Source organism: Balaenoptera ricei, chromosome 21, assembly GCF_028023285.1.
Source record: "Balaenoptera ricei isolate mBalRic1 chromosome 21, mBalRic1.hap2, whole genome shotgun sequence".
NCBI lineage: Eukaryota > Metazoa > Chordata > Mammalia > Artiodactyla > Balaenopteridae > Balaenoptera > Balaenoptera ricei.
Window position 1 is genome coordinate 32,414,501 of NC_082659.1, and position 17,070 is coordinate 32,431,570.

General features: G+C 54.8%; 1 protein-coding gene across 11 annotated transcripts in view; it reads left to right on the forward strand.

The window, feature by feature from the left end:
* FGFR1 (fibroblast growth factor receptor 1) overlaps positions 1-13,926 on the forward strand; it is a 49,180-nt gene extending 35,254 nt beyond the window's left edge. For 7 of the 11 annotated variants that reach the window (XM_059909579.1, XM_059909580.1, XM_059909575.1 and 4 more), the window contains 14 exons: positions 38-210; positions 1,841-1,964; positions 2,802-2,992; positions 4,861-5,005; positions 7,040-7,242; positions 8,205-8,350; positions 8,582-8,703; positions 9,147-9,257; positions 9,769-9,959; positions 10,651-10,773; positions 10,910-10,980; positions 11,248-11,385; positions 11,577-11,682; positions 11,800-13,926. In XM_059909579.1, coding sequence (XP_059765562.1) covers positions 38-210; positions 1,841-1,964; positions 2,802-2,992; positions 4,861-5,005; positions 7,040-7,242; positions 8,205-8,350; positions 8,582-8,703; positions 9,147-9,257; positions 9,769-9,959; positions 10,651-10,773; positions 10,910-10,980; positions 11,248-11,385; positions 11,577-11,682; positions 11,800-11,976 — 2,021 coding nt within the window. In that variant the 3' untranslated portion in view covers positions 11,977-13,926. The remainder of the gene's footprint in view (positions 1-37; positions 211-1,840; positions 1,965-2,801; positions 2,993-4,860; positions 5,006-7,039; positions 7,243-8,204; positions 8,351-8,581; positions 8,704-9,146; positions 9,258-9,768; positions 9,960-10,650; positions 10,774-10,909; positions 10,981-11,247; positions 11,386-11,576; positions 11,683-11,799) is intronic. The other 4 variants (XM_059909574.1, XM_059909577.1, XM_059909578.1 and 1 more) reach the window with 1 other exon arrangement.
* The last annotated feature ends 3,144 nt before the right edge of the window (positions 13,927-17,070 follow it).

Genomic DNA, 17,070 nt, shown 5'->3' on the forward strand with positions numbered 1-17,070 from the left:
CAGGCCCCGCCCGTCTCTCTCGGCTCTCCCCGGGCAGCCGTGGCTCCGTATTGGACGTCGCCAGAAAAGATGGAAAAGAAACTGCACGCGGTGCCAGCTGCCAAGACAGTGAAGTTCAAATGCCCTTCCAGTGGGACCCCTAACCCCACGCTGCGCTGGCTGAAAAATGGCAAAGAATTCAAGCCTGACCACAGGATCGGAGGCTACAAGGTACCTGTGTTTATATGAAAGTTAGAGTCAGGGGAGCAGGAGCCGCTGCTTAGAAAAATCCCTATTTATATGCCTTTAATTATGTTAAATAACGCTTTCTATCTATAAAATTAAAAATTTTTCAAATACAAAAATGTGCGTATAAAGTTAAATCTTTTCAGTCTTTTTTCTGTGTATACGGTTTTGACTTGGATGATCACGTTGTCTGTATAATTTCTTGTCAGTTGTTAACATTATAACATGAGTCTTTTGCCATGTGTTTGAAAGATAATTTTTCATGGCCTTATAATATCCCGGTATTAAAATGTCGCATAATTTAATGAACTATTTTGCAATGCTAGTTATCTTCCAGTTTTTCACTGCTATAAATAATGTTGTGGTGAATATCTTTGTACTTAAGTCTATGTCAGCATTTTAAAATATTCTTCTTTAGGACAGATTGAGGGAAGTTACTAGATCAAAGTGTAAGCATTTTTTAAGCCCTTGATGCATGTTACCCAATTACCTTTTTTTCCCTGATAATTAGGTAATTTTATCCATTCATTCATGCATTCATTTATTACATGAACATTTCTTGAACACATGTCTTTCCAGAAAATGTACTAGGCAATAGAGTTCAAAGTACAACGGGAAGACATAAAATTTTACTGCGATATTTGCTCTAATGCAGGATGATGTAATCAGTTGGGGTGCGATTTTATTTTTTATTTTATTGTGGTAACAGTCACTTTGTTAAAGAGAAAATGAATTTTCCCTCCCATAGCAGAGTATGAGAATGACAAGCTCACTCTACCTTTGCCAACAAATTTGATAGATGACAGTATTGCATTGTTCTCTGTGGGCTCTTTTGCTTAGTAACGAACTTAGAATTTTCATGTGTTCATAAGCGATTTCCATTTCCTGTTGTGGGAATTGTTTATTCATGTCCTTTGCCCGTTTACAATTCCAGGAAGAACATCTTCATCTAATCCCTCCTTTAAAGTCTCTGATCATCCTTATTGTTCCTGTTTCTCTCCCATTTCACTTAGCTGCTCTTTTCTCATTATTCTGGTGTAAGAAAAGCAAAGGAGATCAGAAAAAATATGGAAACTGTTTAAATTAATTCACCCAACACTTGCTTGTATGCAAGGCTCTGTGCTCTGAGTCTCATGAGGCAGTATCCTGCCCATACAGAATTCTGTCTAATAAGGCGGCAGATGTCCGTGGGCACTGCACCTGCGAGGTACAGAGGGACGGAGAGAACAGGTTTGACCGGAGATGGGGCTGGAGGAGTTGGACTTTGAAATGAGATGTCAAGGGCGCACAGGGCTGGACTCTTAGCGGGGAGCTGTCCTGGCCCAAGAACAGGGTGGACGGAGGTGCAGGGTTGGGGAAGTTCCCAGTATATTTGGGAGGGTGCAGAAGGCACATCTGTCCAGATCACGATGGCCTTGGCCTTTGTGGGGAGACTCTCTGAGTCCTCACACCCGTCTGCCTGATGCCTTCTTGCAGAGTACAAATGGGCTGGGGTCACTGTGCAGCCGGGCTGCGTCCTCCGTGCTCTGATTGGAGGGTAATAAGCGCCTCGGGGCACCAGCACCGCCTCTTCCTCCAGACCCGCAGTAGAAGCCTTTGGCATGTTTCCGCTCAGGTCCGTTACGCCACCTGGAGCATCATAATGGACTCCGTGGTGCCTTCTGATAAGGGCAACTACACCTGCGTCGTGGAGAACGAGTACGGCAGCATCAACCACACCTACCAGCTCGATGTCGTGGGTAAGAAGGCGACAGGAGTAGGAGCTTAGAGGAAAGAGCCGGGACGCTGAGAAAACAGCCTGGAGCCAGGTTTACTTAGGGATGGAGTCAGGATGGTGTGGCATTTATTAGCTCTGTCACCTGCCTCTTTCCTTACCTGTAAATAGAGGTGGGAGTATCAGCCATACCACAGACTCATTGTAAAGTGACAGGTGCCGTTGATAGTCTCTCCTGCAGGAGGTGACTGGAGTAGTGGTGGTAAATTTAGCTTAATAGTAGCTATCACTCCCTGGATGCCGGCGGTCTGCTGGGTGCAGTAACCACACCACGGGCAATTCTCCTGGCACCCCTGCAAGAGAGGCGCTGTTGTTCCCACTGTACGGAAAGCAGACTGAGAGGCTCAGAGAGGACAGGCCCCTGGTGAATGCAGACTCCGGGCATTGCCTGAGACACTAGGAAGAATGTCACGCGTCTGGGTGCTGTGACTGCAGCCTCTTCCTTCTAGAGGTTCTGAGTCTCATTCTCTAGCAACCTGAAGGTAAAGAGTTTCACAGCCAGCATTCTGCTTCGGCTTTGAGGCTACGGTCTTGTAAAAAGAAGCTTCCGGTCCAGGAGGTCTGGGGTAGGGTCTGAGGTTCGATGTATCTCACAAGCTGGTGATGCTGGTGCCGCTGGCCTTGGACCACACTTTGAACAGCAAGCGTCTCAGTGACTGTGATTGTAGCTAAGGACGGGTAGGCTGGGCTGAGGTCCGGGAGTGCTTCAGTTTGGTGGCCTTTGGGATGCCCTCTGTCAGCATCTCAGCCAGGAGCAGCCATGGCAGAGCCTGACGAGCCTCTCCCCTCCCTTCCTCCGCAGAGCGGTCCCCTCACCGGCCCATCCTGCAGGCAGGGTTGCCAGCCAACAAGACAGTGGCCCTGGGCAGCAATGTGGAGTTCATGTGTAAGGTGTACAGCGACCCGCAGCCCCATATCCAGTGGCTAAAGCACATCGAGGTGAATGGGAGTAAGATTGGTCCGGACAACCTGCCTTATGTCCAGATCTTGAAGGTAATCCCTGGCCCCAGTCTCCATGGGCTGGGCTCTGAGAAGGAGGCCTGTGTCTCCCGGGGCCCAGGTTGCTGTGGTCAGGCTCAGTGCCCACGATGGGGCCCCATCCCTTCTCTTTGGATACAGGCTTCATCTTAAATGGGGACCCAGCCACATTCCGCAGGACCAGTGGCAGGTCACGGGTGGAAGCGTGAGGGGCACAGAGGGCTGGGGGTGGGCATTGCTGGTTTCTAAAGAGCATCGACAGTGACTGTGCCCAAGCTTTCGGGTCAGCTACTCCAGGAAGGCGTTGGCATTCCTGCTTTTCCATTGCCCATGACCACAGCCTCTCTAGCCAGCATCTCCCAGTCTCTGCCCTGGTTCCCAAGTCACGTTCTTTCTGGCACGTGGGCTGAATGACAGGCACGGCTTAGGTAGGGTTGGAAGAGCAAAGGCCACAGGTCAGTCCTCAGCGGTTTCAGGAGTAATTGGCATTTTCTTCCTTTTTCCTCCCACTCCCAGACTTTGATTGTCCCTGAATGCTCCATTAATCCAGGGAAGCTAATTGCCTAATTCTCCAGTGGATCTTGCAACAGGAAGTCACCAGAAGCTGGGAAAGTGGTTTCCCTCCTGGTCCCAGCATTAGACCTCATCCTCCCTGGCTTGGCCGTCCCAAAGATTTACCGGCCACCCCGCTCTTCACCTCGGGTGCTGAAACTGCCATGTAGGGAGCGGGGCCGTGGCCGTGGCCTTGGCCTCGGCCGCCCTCTCCGTTCACAGTCCCTTCCCTCGTCCTGGAGGAGGGGGTTTAACACAAACAGAACGTTTGCTTGGGGGCAGTGATTTTTTTCTTTAGTTTATTTTTCGGTCAACTGCTCTGGACTTTCAAAGTCCACTTGTTTTGTCCTAACAAGGGAAAGATGGCGGGTCTCACTTCAGCCTCCCTTTGCCTTAGCTCCTGGGCCTGCATGGGAGCAAAATACAGCCACATCTCAGTGCTGGCCCAACTGATGGCGTGTCATTGGTCTGTTCCAGCATTCGGGGATAAATAGCTCGGATGCGGAGGTGCTGACCCTGTTCAATGTGACAGAGGCGCAGAGCGGGGAGTATGTGTGTAAGGTTTCCAATTATATTGGTGAAGCTAGCCAGTCTGCGTGGCTCACAGTCACCAGACCTGTGGCAAAAGGTAACGGGGAGCTGGAGGGACCCCTGCGCTGGGAGTTCGATTGAGGCCCCGAGCTGCTGGGGCAGGTGGGGAGGCCAGCGCCCCAATCCCCCTGTTACCCTGCTGTGTTTCTAGTGCCCGGAGCCATGGAAAAATACCCGGCCTTGGGAGGCTGGTTTGGTTTGGTTCTGTGTTGGTGTCGCCCCCTCTGTGCCTTGTGTGTGTTCCTTGGCTGTGCGTGGGGTGCGTCCCGGCTGGTCATGCAGACGGAGGGTCTGAGTGATGGAGAGAAGAGAGGACCAGCGTCCGCGGGCATGTGTGTGCGTGTGTGGCTGCCGCCCTCTCCATCCCTCCTGTGTGTGCCCTCTGGAAACCAAACAGCCCCCCACGCACCGGGCCCCATTTCTCCATGCGCTCGCCGCCGCATGCCGGGCCGGGCCGGGGCTGCCAGCATCTGGTGACGGGTGTAACCAGCCATTCGTGTCGTCTCAGGTCTGCCGAGTTCCTCCTCAGGGTCCCACTCTCTTCTTCTAACAGGTCTCGCGCTGCCTGGTGGTTTTTGTTTGTTCCTTGTTGCAAAGGAGACGCTGGGGAGCATTTCTTCCTCTGGTTTTTTTTGTTGTTTTTTTTTTTTCCCTTTTCCTCTTCCTCCCTCCCTCCCTCTGCGCCTCTGAGAGGTCTCGGGTCCCGGGCTTGTCCATGTTGCTTCCGTTGTCTCTTCTAGACGGCCGGAGTTAATACCACCGACAAAGAGATGGAGGTGCTGCACTTAAGGAATGTCTCCTTTGAGGACGCGGGGGAGTATACATGCTTGGCGGGTAACTCTATCGGACTCTCCCATCACTCTGCATGGTTGACCGTTCTGGAAGGTATACACTGTACTTCTCCTCTCGATGTCCTGCCCTCGCCATGGGCACGGGGGGAGCATGCATCGCGGGGCTGGGGGAGACACAGAGCCGGGCTCCGAGGGCCAGCAGGTGGCTCCAGCGATTTGTCCGGCTCTGCAGGTCGAATCCTCTCGGTTGCTAAAGAGCATCGACAGTGACTGTGCCCAGCACAGGTGCTTTCCTCGTGATGCAGGAACACGGAGGTGTCCCACCTGTGTGCCTGCCTCTGGCTCTCCCCTGGGCCAGTGTGATGCATGCGTGGGATCTGGATTTAACCTGCAGCTGGGCTCTCCTCCAGGGCAGGCTCCTTCCCTCCTTGGGTCCGGCGGCCTTCCTTAACTTGTCTGATCCTTTATCGCCAGCACCCCCCCAAAGGTCTCAGAAAGGCCCGCTCCTCCTGTAACTGAACGTAGGCACCTGGAACGAGGGGCTTGCTCTTGGCAAGGATCACGCTCTCCTTCCTCCCACGGTGCCACCTGAGAGTGAGCGAGGTTCCACCCAGACCCAGACAGTGGACTGCAGCCGCATGGAGCGAGTCCTTTCCCAGGCAGCGCCGGGGGCCTGAGGGTGCCCATTTATCCTCCTTGGCTCCCGACGTCTCCCCTCTCCAGAGGGGAGGCGTGTGCACTGGTCCGGGAAGGCAGGAGCCTGCCGCCTGCTCGGGGTGGTGGGCTGGCGCCTCTGCAGGGCTGCACGTGGGCTGTGCGCTGTGCTGCTCGGGTTCCTGCAGACTCTGTCCTCTTCTCTTCTCTCGCCCTCTCTCCTCCTCTGATAACACCCCCGCTGGAGGGAGAGAAGCATTCTGTTTTTCTCCTCGTCACTGTCTTCGTCCCGTGTGTGCTCCCAGTTGGTTGTCTCTGTTGCTCGACGCTGGGGAACGAGAAAAACAGAACCGCTTCTCCTTGTTATCAGCACTGCCGTCCCCTCGTCGGGCCTCGGGAGGTCCCCTTTGGGCTCATTTGGGGTCACGCCTGGGGCCTCCCGGGGGAGGTCCTCGGGGTGCTGGCCCCTGTGGCTGGCGGGGGTCTTTAGAAGGGGAGGAGTGGGAGGAGAGCCGTGGGGGGAGAGGGACCCTCCCCTCGTGGGGAATGTGTGTTCTGTGGAGCGGTGCTGGTTGGAACCCTCCCAGCCTCCGCGTGGGAGGGAAAGGGGGCTTAAACTGCACGGGCTTCTGTGGGGATGGGAAGGGCGAGATTCTAAATGGAGAAGAGAATAAAACAACCCCCCTCCATGTCCTTCTTCAGCTTTAGGAGTTAGACCTGTGAGTAGAAGTCTTAAGAGAAGTTTACATTTTCCATCTTTAGCAGTCCAGACATATTCGGAAATTAAGTTAGTTTTGCCTGTGGTTTGGCGAGGTGTGGATATTTACACGTCTGACCTGACACAGATGACGTAGGTGAAGCTGAGAAACGAAGTCAGGATACACACTGGTTTTCTTCTTTCCTCCCCTCCCCTTCCTTGTCCTCATGCTATGAGTGCCACCAGATGCCAGGCGCTGTGGCCTGCAGACATGGATGAGGTGCCATCTGGGCCCTCAGGATACTTGTGAGCTGTCAGTGATGACAGATCGATGGACAGTTCAGCTGTCCCCTGTGATAGGGGGACACAGTGCTCAGGTACTGCGGAGAAGGGCCGAGTTTTCATGGGGACACTGAGGAAGGCATCTAGCACAAGTGAGTTCTCAGCCATCTCTTGCAGGGCACCAGGTACCCTTCCAGCCCAGCCGTCCTGCTGAGCAAGGAGGGCTCCTGAGTTCATGAGGATGGGCTTCGCGTAGCAAGATATAGTCCATCCCTCTTGGGATACGAGTCAGGATCAGGAAGCCTCAGAGATCACAGAACGTCTGACGTGTGCTCAGTGCCAGAACCCCAATCCTAGCTGGGACCTGGCTTGGTTCTTCTCTGCCCTGGAGATTCCCAGAGGAAAGGAGATGGGTGTTGAGTTTCTTATGGAGCTGGGACCCTAGTGGACGGGCCCCGCCCCGAGCCCGCTAACACCCTGTTCGCACTGACCCAGCCCTGGAAGAGAGACCGGCGGTGATGACCTCGCCCCTGTACCTGGAGATCATCATCTATTGCACGGGGGCCTTCCTCATCTCCTGCATGGTGGGGTCTGTCATCATCTATAAGATGAAGAGCGGCACCAAGAAGAGTGACTTCCACAGCCAGATGGCCGTGCACAAGCTGGCCAAGAGCATCCCTCTGCGCAGACAGGTAACAGAAAGTAGATGGGGGGTTTGCACGCTCTGCCTCCTCCTGTGCGTCATCCCTGTGCCTCGGGGCCTTCTCCGGGACCCTCTAATGCCCTGTCCTCACCATGGTGCCCAGCCGACTGCTTCGGACTTTGGTTTCTGGCTTCTGGGCCAGGGCAGGGGAATGTCCTGTCCTAAGTGCTCTGCGTCAGGCTCCAAGCTGTTCTGGTCCATGAGCCCATCTTACCCCAGCCACGGTGACCTGCTCACCCGGCATGTGGATTGGAAGACGGTTCTAGCTGGGCTGAGTGCACAGCTGGTACTGTGAGTTTGAACTGCCCCCCAGGGCCCATTAGAGGTGCAAAGGTGGGGAGTCCCCTGGCGGTCCAGTGGTTAGGACTCCACGCTTTCACTGCCAAGGGCTCAGGTTCGATCCCGGGTCGGGGAACCAAGATCCCACAAGCCACGAGGCGCGGCCAAAAAAATTAAAAAGTGAGGAGAATAGAGGTGCAAAGGTACAGAGTGGGGGAGAGGACCTGAGTTGGGTCCCAAGATGCCCTCCCTCTCCTGTGCACCCCTCATCCCAGAAATGGAATGGAGGGTGAAGGTGTGTGAAAGGAGGCCACCTTCGCTAAGAGCCGGGCTAATTCTGGAAGGAGCTTTGGGAGTCAGGAATCCCTAATCCGGGGCAGGGTTTTCACAAAGAATGGGGACAAGAATAGAGTTGCTACTGCAATGGTAAGATACACAATGTCAGTCTGGAACGCTCATGTGAAAGGTGAGTAAACCGAAGCCCAGAAAGGCTAGTGGGGAAAATAAGTCAGTTTTAGAACCTAGGTCTTCTGACCCCCGGTGGCCTTTCTGCCACTCTGTGCTGGGGAAGGAGCATCAGATGACCGGTACCTACTTCTGCCGTTGGCGAAAAGCCCTAACTGGGGATGAGAGGAATCCCCGTCCCCGCTGGAAGGGTGACCCCACGCTTCCCCGTAGGTGTCGGCCGACTCCAGCGCATCCATGAACTCTGGGGTCCTGCTGGTTCGGCCCTCGCGTCTCTCCTCCAGCGGGACCCCCATGCTGGCTGGGGTCTCTGAATACGAGCTTCCCGAAGACCCTCGCTGGGAGCTGCCTCGGGACAGGTAACCCTCTCCACTTTCTGGGGAACCCCCGCTTGTTATTCTAATGCTGGCAGTTGTGTGTGCTCCGACCTTCGAGGGAGCGACGGTGCACCAGGTGCATCAGAAATGATGATTTCTACGTTCTGCTCTCGGTTGGGGGAACTACGTGGAGGCGGGGAGGAATGGGGTGTCCCGTCAGGTTTGAACTTTACCACCCCCAGCTTATACCACCACCCTTTGTTTCCCCAAAAGACTGGTTTTAGGCAAACCCCTGGGAGAGGGCTGCTTTGGGCAGGTGGTGTTGGCGGAGGCCATTGGGCTGGACAAGGACAAACCCAACCGGGTGACCAAAGTGGCTGTGAAGATGCTGAAGTGTAAGTGATGCTTGTGTCCCCGCAAAAACGATCCCTTCCCTTTCCAAGCAAACTGTGGGCCTCGGGCCATTGCCCACACCTGCTACATGGCCTGCTTAGGGATGTCCGGGAGTGGGGGGCATTCTGCACCCCAAGATCACTATGATCTCACCTTGTTCCTTGGCATCCACCTGGGTTGTCATCAGGTGTTTATTCTAGATCCCGTTGCCAGCTGATTTTCCTGACGTAGCCTCTGCCCTACTCATTGACACTTATGGCAACACCGGCTCTCGTAAGAGGGATGGGAGGATAAATTTGGATGTGAAAAAGGGAGGAGAGAAGCAAGTCCCAGAGAAAAGGGACCCCTGGGTGCTCACTTCATCCCTCTCCCTTAGTTTTTCTCCTGTCGGCCTCCCTTCCAAAGCAAACGAGTCTCACTTCCCTTCTCTGGCTTGTCCATAAAGCGGATGCAACAGAGAAAGACCTGTCGGACCTGATCTCCGAAATGGAGATGATGAAGATGATCGGGAAGCACAAGAATATCATCAACCTGCTGGGGGCCTGCACGCAGGACGGTAGGCGCCGAGCCCGCAGGCTTCCCACCCGTGTCGGGAAGGGGCTCGGGCGGGAACCCCGGGCTTCCTGCTGCCTGTCTGTCAGGGAGCAGATAAGTAGCTGGGGTGTCAGCGACCCGGCATCTCTCAGCCACGCTTCGGGAGGTGGGCTGGGAGGAGAGTTTGGTTTAGCAGTAGTTGGAATGTGTTTCTCAGGGTCTGGGCTGGTGCCCGTTGGGGTTCATACAGGTACCAGGATTCACACACAGTGTGTGGGCGGGAACAGGTGAGTTACTGGGGTCTGGGTTAGGGCTCTTGCCCCCAGCTTTGCTTGGGAACTTCCTGGAGTGTGCAGGGAAGAATGATTTGGCTGGGTTTCGCTGGGGAGTTGGACTGAATTTGCGGGGTTCCCTGAAAGGGGAGGTTAGGCTCACAGTTCCCGCAGTGCCGTTGGGGGCGGAGTTCCTGGGGTGAAACTAGGCCCGTGTGCCTGCTGGCGGCCCTGACGGCCTCTCGGCCCTCGTGTCCCCAGGCCCCCTGTATGTCATCGTGGAGTACGCCTCCAAGGGCAACCTCCGAGAGTACCTGCAGGCCCGGAGGCCGCCGGGGCTGGAGTACTGCTACAACCCCAGCCGTCATCCCGAGGAGCAGCTGTCCTCCAAGGACCTGGTATCCTGCGCCTATCAGGTGGCCCGAGGCATGGAGTATCTCGCCTCCAAGAAGGTGTGGCTCCTGAAGGCTCCCCTGGCTGGAGCGGGGGACGTGCGGGCCGCTCTCGGGGGACATCAGAGTCAGGAGAGCCAGTGCGGCCTTGTGGCCTTGGGGTCAGGGTGGATTAGGGTCCAGTCCCCGCACTGGCACTCTCTCTGCAGCCTCAGGCAGCCGCCTCCTTACGTTTCCTCAAATGTGAAGTCAGGATGATACTGCCTGCGTTGTAGAACGGCTACGGGGGTGGGGGAAATGAGGTCCTGCGAGAGACTTAAGTACAGCTTTCGGTGCTCGGTAAATGCTGCTTTGTTTGAGCCCAGCCTGGTGTGGATGTGCTTCGCCCAGGGAGATGGGGCGTGAGAGCTCGTACACACTGGACAGAAGCGAAAGGTTCCGCTTGCTGGGTGCAAATCCAAAGCTAAGAGCTGGTAGGGGCAGGAAAAGGGCTCGATATGGAGGGTTTGCCGGAGTGATCGAGGGGCCCGGAGCTGGGGGTGTTTGGACGGCTGGCTCTGACGCGCAGGCGAGGGCCATCGTAGCAGGCAACTGGACCGTGCGGGGAGGTCGAGTGGTGAGGTGTGGGCGAAGGCCTGCGAGGGGAGCTGGCCCACGGGCGGCTGCAGACCCTCCTCTGCGCCCCGCCCTCCTCGCTCCCGTCCCTCTTCCCTTCCTGGCTCCCGTCCCTCTTCCCTTCCTGGCTCCGCAGTGCATACACCGAGACCTGGCCGCCAGGAACGTGCTGGTGACGGAGGACAACGTGATGAAGATCGCGGACTTTGGCCTCGCTCGTGACATCCACCACATCGACTACTATAAGAAGACGACCAACGTAAGTGCTGGCGCCGCCCTCGGTGCCCGTCCTCTGCCCGGGGCTCCGCTCCGCTGTGGTGGGGTGAGCCAAGTCCAGTCCTGCATGTGCCCCCGCCTGCCCCGGGCCACCGCCAGTGTCCCCGTGCTGCTTGCAGGGCCGACTGCCTGTCAAGTGGATGGCACCCGAGGCCTTGTTTGACCGGATCTACACCCACCAGAGCGACGTGTGAGTCTGGAATAAGCAGTTGCCAGGGATGCCAGGAGAGAGTTTCCTGGGCAGTAGGGTCTGGCATTCCATCTCTGAGAGAAGAAAACATTGTATGTGCCCCTTCACTCCGTTCCCGGCGGCCATGGTCCCCTGGGGTCCCTTGGGGTTAAGGACTTGTGTTGGGGGCCGGGGGCGGGTTCAGGGTGTGTGCCTGCCGTGCTGGGGAGGGACAGCGGCAAGGACTGCAGGGTGGCCTAGCTCTGTGCCTGGAACGCTCCTCCACAGGTGGTCTTTTGGGGTGCTTCTGTGGGAAATCTTCACTCTGGGCGGCTCCCCGTACCCTGGCGTCCCCGTGGAGGAGCTTTTCAAGCTGCTGAAGGAGGGTCATCGTATGGACAAGCCCAGTAACTGCACCAATGAGCTGTAAGCGGGAGAAGATGCCTGGGGTCCAGGCCTGGGCCTTGGGGGAGGGATGGGCTGGGCAGGTAGAGCGGAGAAGGGGTGCTTGGCCAGACGCCACAGCCCTCCCCGGTCACTCCGCCCATGGTCCCTCTGCCCTGAGCCTTGTTATCAGTTCTGGTCCTCCCTCCCCCGCCCTCACCGGCCTGCCTCAGGTACATGATGATGCGAGACTGCTGGCACGCGGTACCCTCTCAAAGACCTACCTTCAAGCAGCTGGTGGAAGACCTGGACCGCATCGTGGCCTTGACCTCCAACCAGGTGAGGCTGCCCTTCCCAGACCTTCAGGCCCCGCCGGCCGGGTTCTCTCTGAATTCCTCCTGCCACTGCCGCAGCGGGGAGAGTGCGGGTCCAGCGTCCTTCTGTCCCCTCCCACAGGAGTACCTGGACCTATCAATGCCCCTGGACCAGTACTCCCCCAGCTTCCCCGACACCCGCAGCTCTACCTGCTCCTCTGGGGAGGATTCCGTCTTCTCTCACGAGCCCTTGCCCGAGGAGCCCTGTCTGCCCCGACACCCGGCCCAGCTGGCCAATGGCGGACTCAAACGGCGCTGACTAGCACCCCGCACCCCTCCCCGGACTCCATCCTCAGCTACGGCCCCGGCCCCACTCCCGCTGGACTCACCGCCTCCTTCCTGCCCTTCCTGCTGGCAGGAGCCAGCTGTCTCCCTGAGGCCGTCGCCCCCGAGCTCCCCTCTCCTCCTCCTCCTCCTCCTCCTCCTCCCAGCCTGCCGCTGAGACAGAGGAGCAGGGAGGCGGGGACTTGCTGATGGCCACTTGGTTCCGTCCCACATGTTGGACCGAGACCCCTCCCAGCCGCCTGGCCCTGCCTGGAGGGTCAGGCAGTGGGGGGACGAGCACGCGAGGCAGAGCCGGCCGAGCTTCTCTGTGTTGGTTTTGTCTGCTCCACGCAGCCTGTGTTCCCGCGGCAGGTGCCTGGTCCTCGGGCTACAGCAGGAGTGAGGGGGGTTGGTCAGCACTCGGGCCTCCGTGGAAGGCGACCTCTGCTCCAGATGGATGGTGCCAGTGGCTTATTAATTCCGATACTAATTTGCTTTGCTGACCAAATACCTGGTACCAGAGGATGGGGACGCCAAGGCTGGGAGCAGTGTTGTGGCCCTGGGGCCCAGCCCCAAAGCAGGGGCTTTGTACATAGCTATGAAGAAAACACAAAGTGTATAAATCTGAGTATATATTTACATGTCTTTTTAAAAGGGTCGTTACCAGAGATTTACCCATTGGGTAAGATGCTCCTGGTGGCTGGGGGGCATCAGTTGCTCTATGTTAAAAACAAAGAAAAAAGAAAAAAAAAAGGAAAATGTTTTTAAAAAGGTCATATATTTTTTGCTACTTTTGCTGTTTTATTTTTTTAAATTATGTTCTAAACCTATTTTCAGTTTAGGTCCCTCAATAAAAATTGCTGCTGCTTCATTTTTATACGGGCTGTGTGACACGGGAGAGAACGTCAGCTGCAGAGGAGCAAGGCTGACGGGCTCTGGGGCTGTCTGTGGTCCCCACTCCCAGCCGGCTCTTCCCCTCAGGTCCTGCACTGAGGCCTCCGGACAAGCCTCCTAGCTCTGCGATGCTTTCGGAAAGGCACGGAAGGAAGACGGCTGCGTGATGGGCAGGGAGCAGAGAAGCTGGGCCTGGGGCCAGGCCCTGCGGCCCTCTCCACCACGGACCGTTTCCTCGGGGGAGAGGGTGAGGCCAGGTGGGGGTCTGAGGGTCAGACAGGGAGCTGGGGGCCGACCTCAGAAGAGCCAGCAAGTAGGCTAAGCGTGATTCGACGAGGGCCTGCAGGCACTGAGACCCAGATGCGGGCTGCCCCTCTGTGTGGGTGTGGCTTTGCCCGTGCTTCTGTGTGAGGGAGGACTCGGTCCCCTGAGACGAGCTTTACCTTCAGGCCCCTTGCTTCATGTTTCTTGTCTCCCAGGCTATTCTGTGTCCGTGATTCCCCCTCCCCCCTGCCCACTCCACGCTTCCTGAATTCGTGTGATCAGACTGCGTGTGTTGGGACGATCGCACACCTTGGCTTCCTGTGGTTCTTCCTATACAAACTCCACCCCAGCCCCCAGGAAAGGGAGAACGTTGTCTGAATGTTTGTGCTCTGGCTGCTTGGACGTGTTCTTCCTCCACCACCTGCTGGTTAGTACTGCCCTCACCAAGTAGGTCCTGGCTCCTTGGCACCTCCGTGCTCAGCCTGCTGGTACTCGGCTTCTACCCCCAGATCTTGCTCTTTGCTGGATTCCTTCTGAGTGCAAAAGGAAGTCCAGCACGCTTTCATTCCTGTCGGGAGAATGGGCTTGCTCCTGAAGTTTCCTTTCTGAGCTACTTCTTGGCAGCTGCAGTGCTGGCCACTGTTGTAAAGTCCTCTCTTCTCCTGGGTCTCCTCTGTGAATGAATATGCAACTGTCAACATATCGTGATTTGTGTTTATGTTTAAAGAAGGCATATGTTGGCAGAGCCAGGAAATGAATTTTAGCACTTAAAAAACCATTTGCCTGACACCTTCTAGTGGGACCTTTCCTTGTAAACCAGTGATGATTTCTGCCCACGGCTGTGTGGACGGATGAACGATCTTTTACAAAGGGCTTTCTGTACCTTCGGGAGAGGTGCTGGGAGATAGAAGGCACTGTTGTTGTAACAGTGATGTCCTCGCTGTTACGACTGAAATCCCCCGTGGATTTCCCGAGAGACTGAGCTGACTATCAAATAAAAGATAGTGAAATTGACCTGAGAGAAAATGAAATGGCCATTTTACTTAGATGACCAGATTGGGTCTCCCGAGGAAAGGAATCCAGCTTATCTAATGAAGATGTCGTGCTGTCAAGGACTGAGTGTCTGGTTTCCTGAGGGTTAAAAGATTAGGGCCTGGGATCACCACAGCATCGATCGATAACTGCCTTCCCGCCCTTTCTAATTGCCACAGGCTGGGGCGCATCCGTCCCAGGCACCGCTAATGTACCGTATTGATCTCAGGTAAGTAAGATCGAACCTCAGCTGGAAAGAATCTGTCTCGCTGACAATGGAGTCGCTGTGTTGATCAGCCGCCAGTGGGGGGAGCCAGCAAGCCAGAATCAAAGATTAAGTAACGTGCCAATCGGCTTTCACATTCCGTTAGTCTGACTTTACCTACAGCTGTACACTGGTGGTGACCGGGAAATCTTTAGTCTAGGTTTTAATGTTATAGAGCATTTATTCGATATCACCAGTGTGACCTGTGATGATCGAAATACAGGATTAGACATGGCACAGTGCAGGTCCACACATGTCAGATGCCACCAACACCTTTCTTTTGGAGCAGAATTCTCAGTGTGTGAGACAAGGGCCAAGTCTGACATCACCACTGGGGTTGGGCTTTAGAAAATGCCTAAAGTTATACTCAGATTATTAGCAGCCGGTACAGCCGCGGTATCTGCATCTGTGGGGAAGAGTAGGCTTCCATTCCCTCAGCTGCTGAGAGCCAGATCGGCAGGAACCCTGGTGTTCAGAAACACTCCGTTGGGGCAAGCTCTCTCTAGGTTGGCACTTAACAGTATTTACGGCCATTTACACGGTACTGCCTCCCAGATGTTTGTGTTAGTGCATGGAACTGATACAGTTGCTGCACGCACCAATTAGAGGTTTAAGTGTCTCTCGTTCCTCCAGGAGGCCTAGGGTCTGTTAATTATGGTGTCTTGAGCTGATCGTGTACATCTCTTCCCAACTCTGCGTTGTTCGGTAACCTCCTGTTGGTAGCTTGAAAATCAGCCTTGTGCGAGTACTTACATCACCGGAATCTGCGAAGGCTACAAATCAGGGCTCCCCCTGCAACCACGGCCCCTGCCAGAGCTGGATGTTAATCATTTACCAGAACACCGCTAGCTCAGTTTCAGCAGGGGGATGCATCTAACGATCATGGGACCCGCCAGCCAAGTGCTCTCAGTGATGAAACAAAGCAACAACCTTGACCTCTCTGAGGACTATCAGAAGAAGGGGAGGAGAGGTGTATCAAGTGTCTTAGATGCCGACTTATGAAGCAAAAATGGGTGAAGTCCAACTGAGGTCCAAAGTGACCAGGGGCCCCTTGAGCTAACCAGTCCCACTCTGCTCATGGGGAAAGCCAGGAAGGGGTGTAGAGCAGCCCAACAGCACCCATGAGGCATCCAGCTGAAACAGGGTTGAGCAAGTGCACTAGCTCATCCCTTTCTCACGTGTAACACTTGAAATGTGAACTAACTAAACAACCGCCACTTGAAAAATGGGAAAACTTATTGTGAATCACCTTGCGAGGCCAATGCTGAGATCCCTGGAAGGCCGCACGGTCAGCATTCGTCATAGTTGAGCGTGCCTCGGCAGGACATGGTGAGGCGGAGAGAAGGTTTAGGGAGCTTTCTAAAGTGCATTCCCTTGCTGCGAAATGCTGATGACATTCCTCATTTAGATGATCCCAGGTGGGGAGATTTGAGTTTTCCTTGGTTCCATTGACTCCCATCTAACTGCTTTCAATTTCACAGCAAGTAAAGGAATCCAGTTTCATCACCCACAGCTGAAATACCTCTCCCCTTCTAAGCACTCCCCAAGGGAAGAAGGCTGGTGGTCAGCTGCAGGGCGATCTATTTATTATGTTAAGTTTTTTCAGTATGGACAACACTGAAGACACCCAACGTAAATATCTGAACATAATACTTGTTACTGGGTAGTGTAGGGATTATATCAGACTCTGAACAACCCCTGTGACTAACAGATAGTCTTGTTTGTGAAAGACAAACAGACCAGAAAAACACACACCCAGCACAAACAAATGGTTGTCTTAAACCCTTAATTATGTTTCCTAGCAAATGGAGGCTAATGGAAGCCATATGTGCTGGAAGAGTGGCAGCCTCCCAGATCCCTGCAGCCTCTGCAGGCCCGAGAGGGGCTGTCTCAGAACAGCCAAGAAGCAGCCAAGTCTTTCTGATTGCCAGTCTGTTGAACTCCCCATTTGCTTCTCCAAGAAGCCTTTTCTTCTTTATATCCAGGAAGACCGAAATGGGGAGTTATATCCATTCTGTCTCAGAAGGTACTTTGTTTCCAGGGCTCTGTTCCTACTGATGGGTCAGTCTGAAAAAGTTGGTCAGGCACTCTCAACCATCACTGGCTTCGGAGGTTCCCAAGTTCTTACCCGGGTTACCAAGCCAGAGGAGACAAGAGGTATCTAAGGCACCAAGCTGATTCCATTATGCAAAAAATTTCCTCCCTTAAAGGACAGGAAGCTGTTCGAAAACAACATGGCGGGTGGGCCTTACACAAGGTCCAGTGGGATGACCTAATGCTACAGGGGAAATGGACTTTGCAATTATAGTTTTCCAAATGGTCTGAACTTGGTCTTGCTGCTGACATCATCTGAATGGTTACAAGGCCTCCAAAGACTGCCCCAAGGACTAAATGTCTGATCTTATATCTGAAACCAGACATAGGTAGTCTTGGCCGGGATGTCCTTTACGGATGCCACGGCTGAGGGCAGGAAGCCAGAGAAAGGGCGCTCCATCCCCCATGAGTCCTTATGCTCCATTCGAACTAGCCTTGCTGCTCTGGGTTATCTTGTGATTCTGCCTGGAGTGTCGGGGTACAAAACATAAGGATTTTAGGGACTGGTCGCAGTGGGAAAGATGACATGCAAACAAGGCC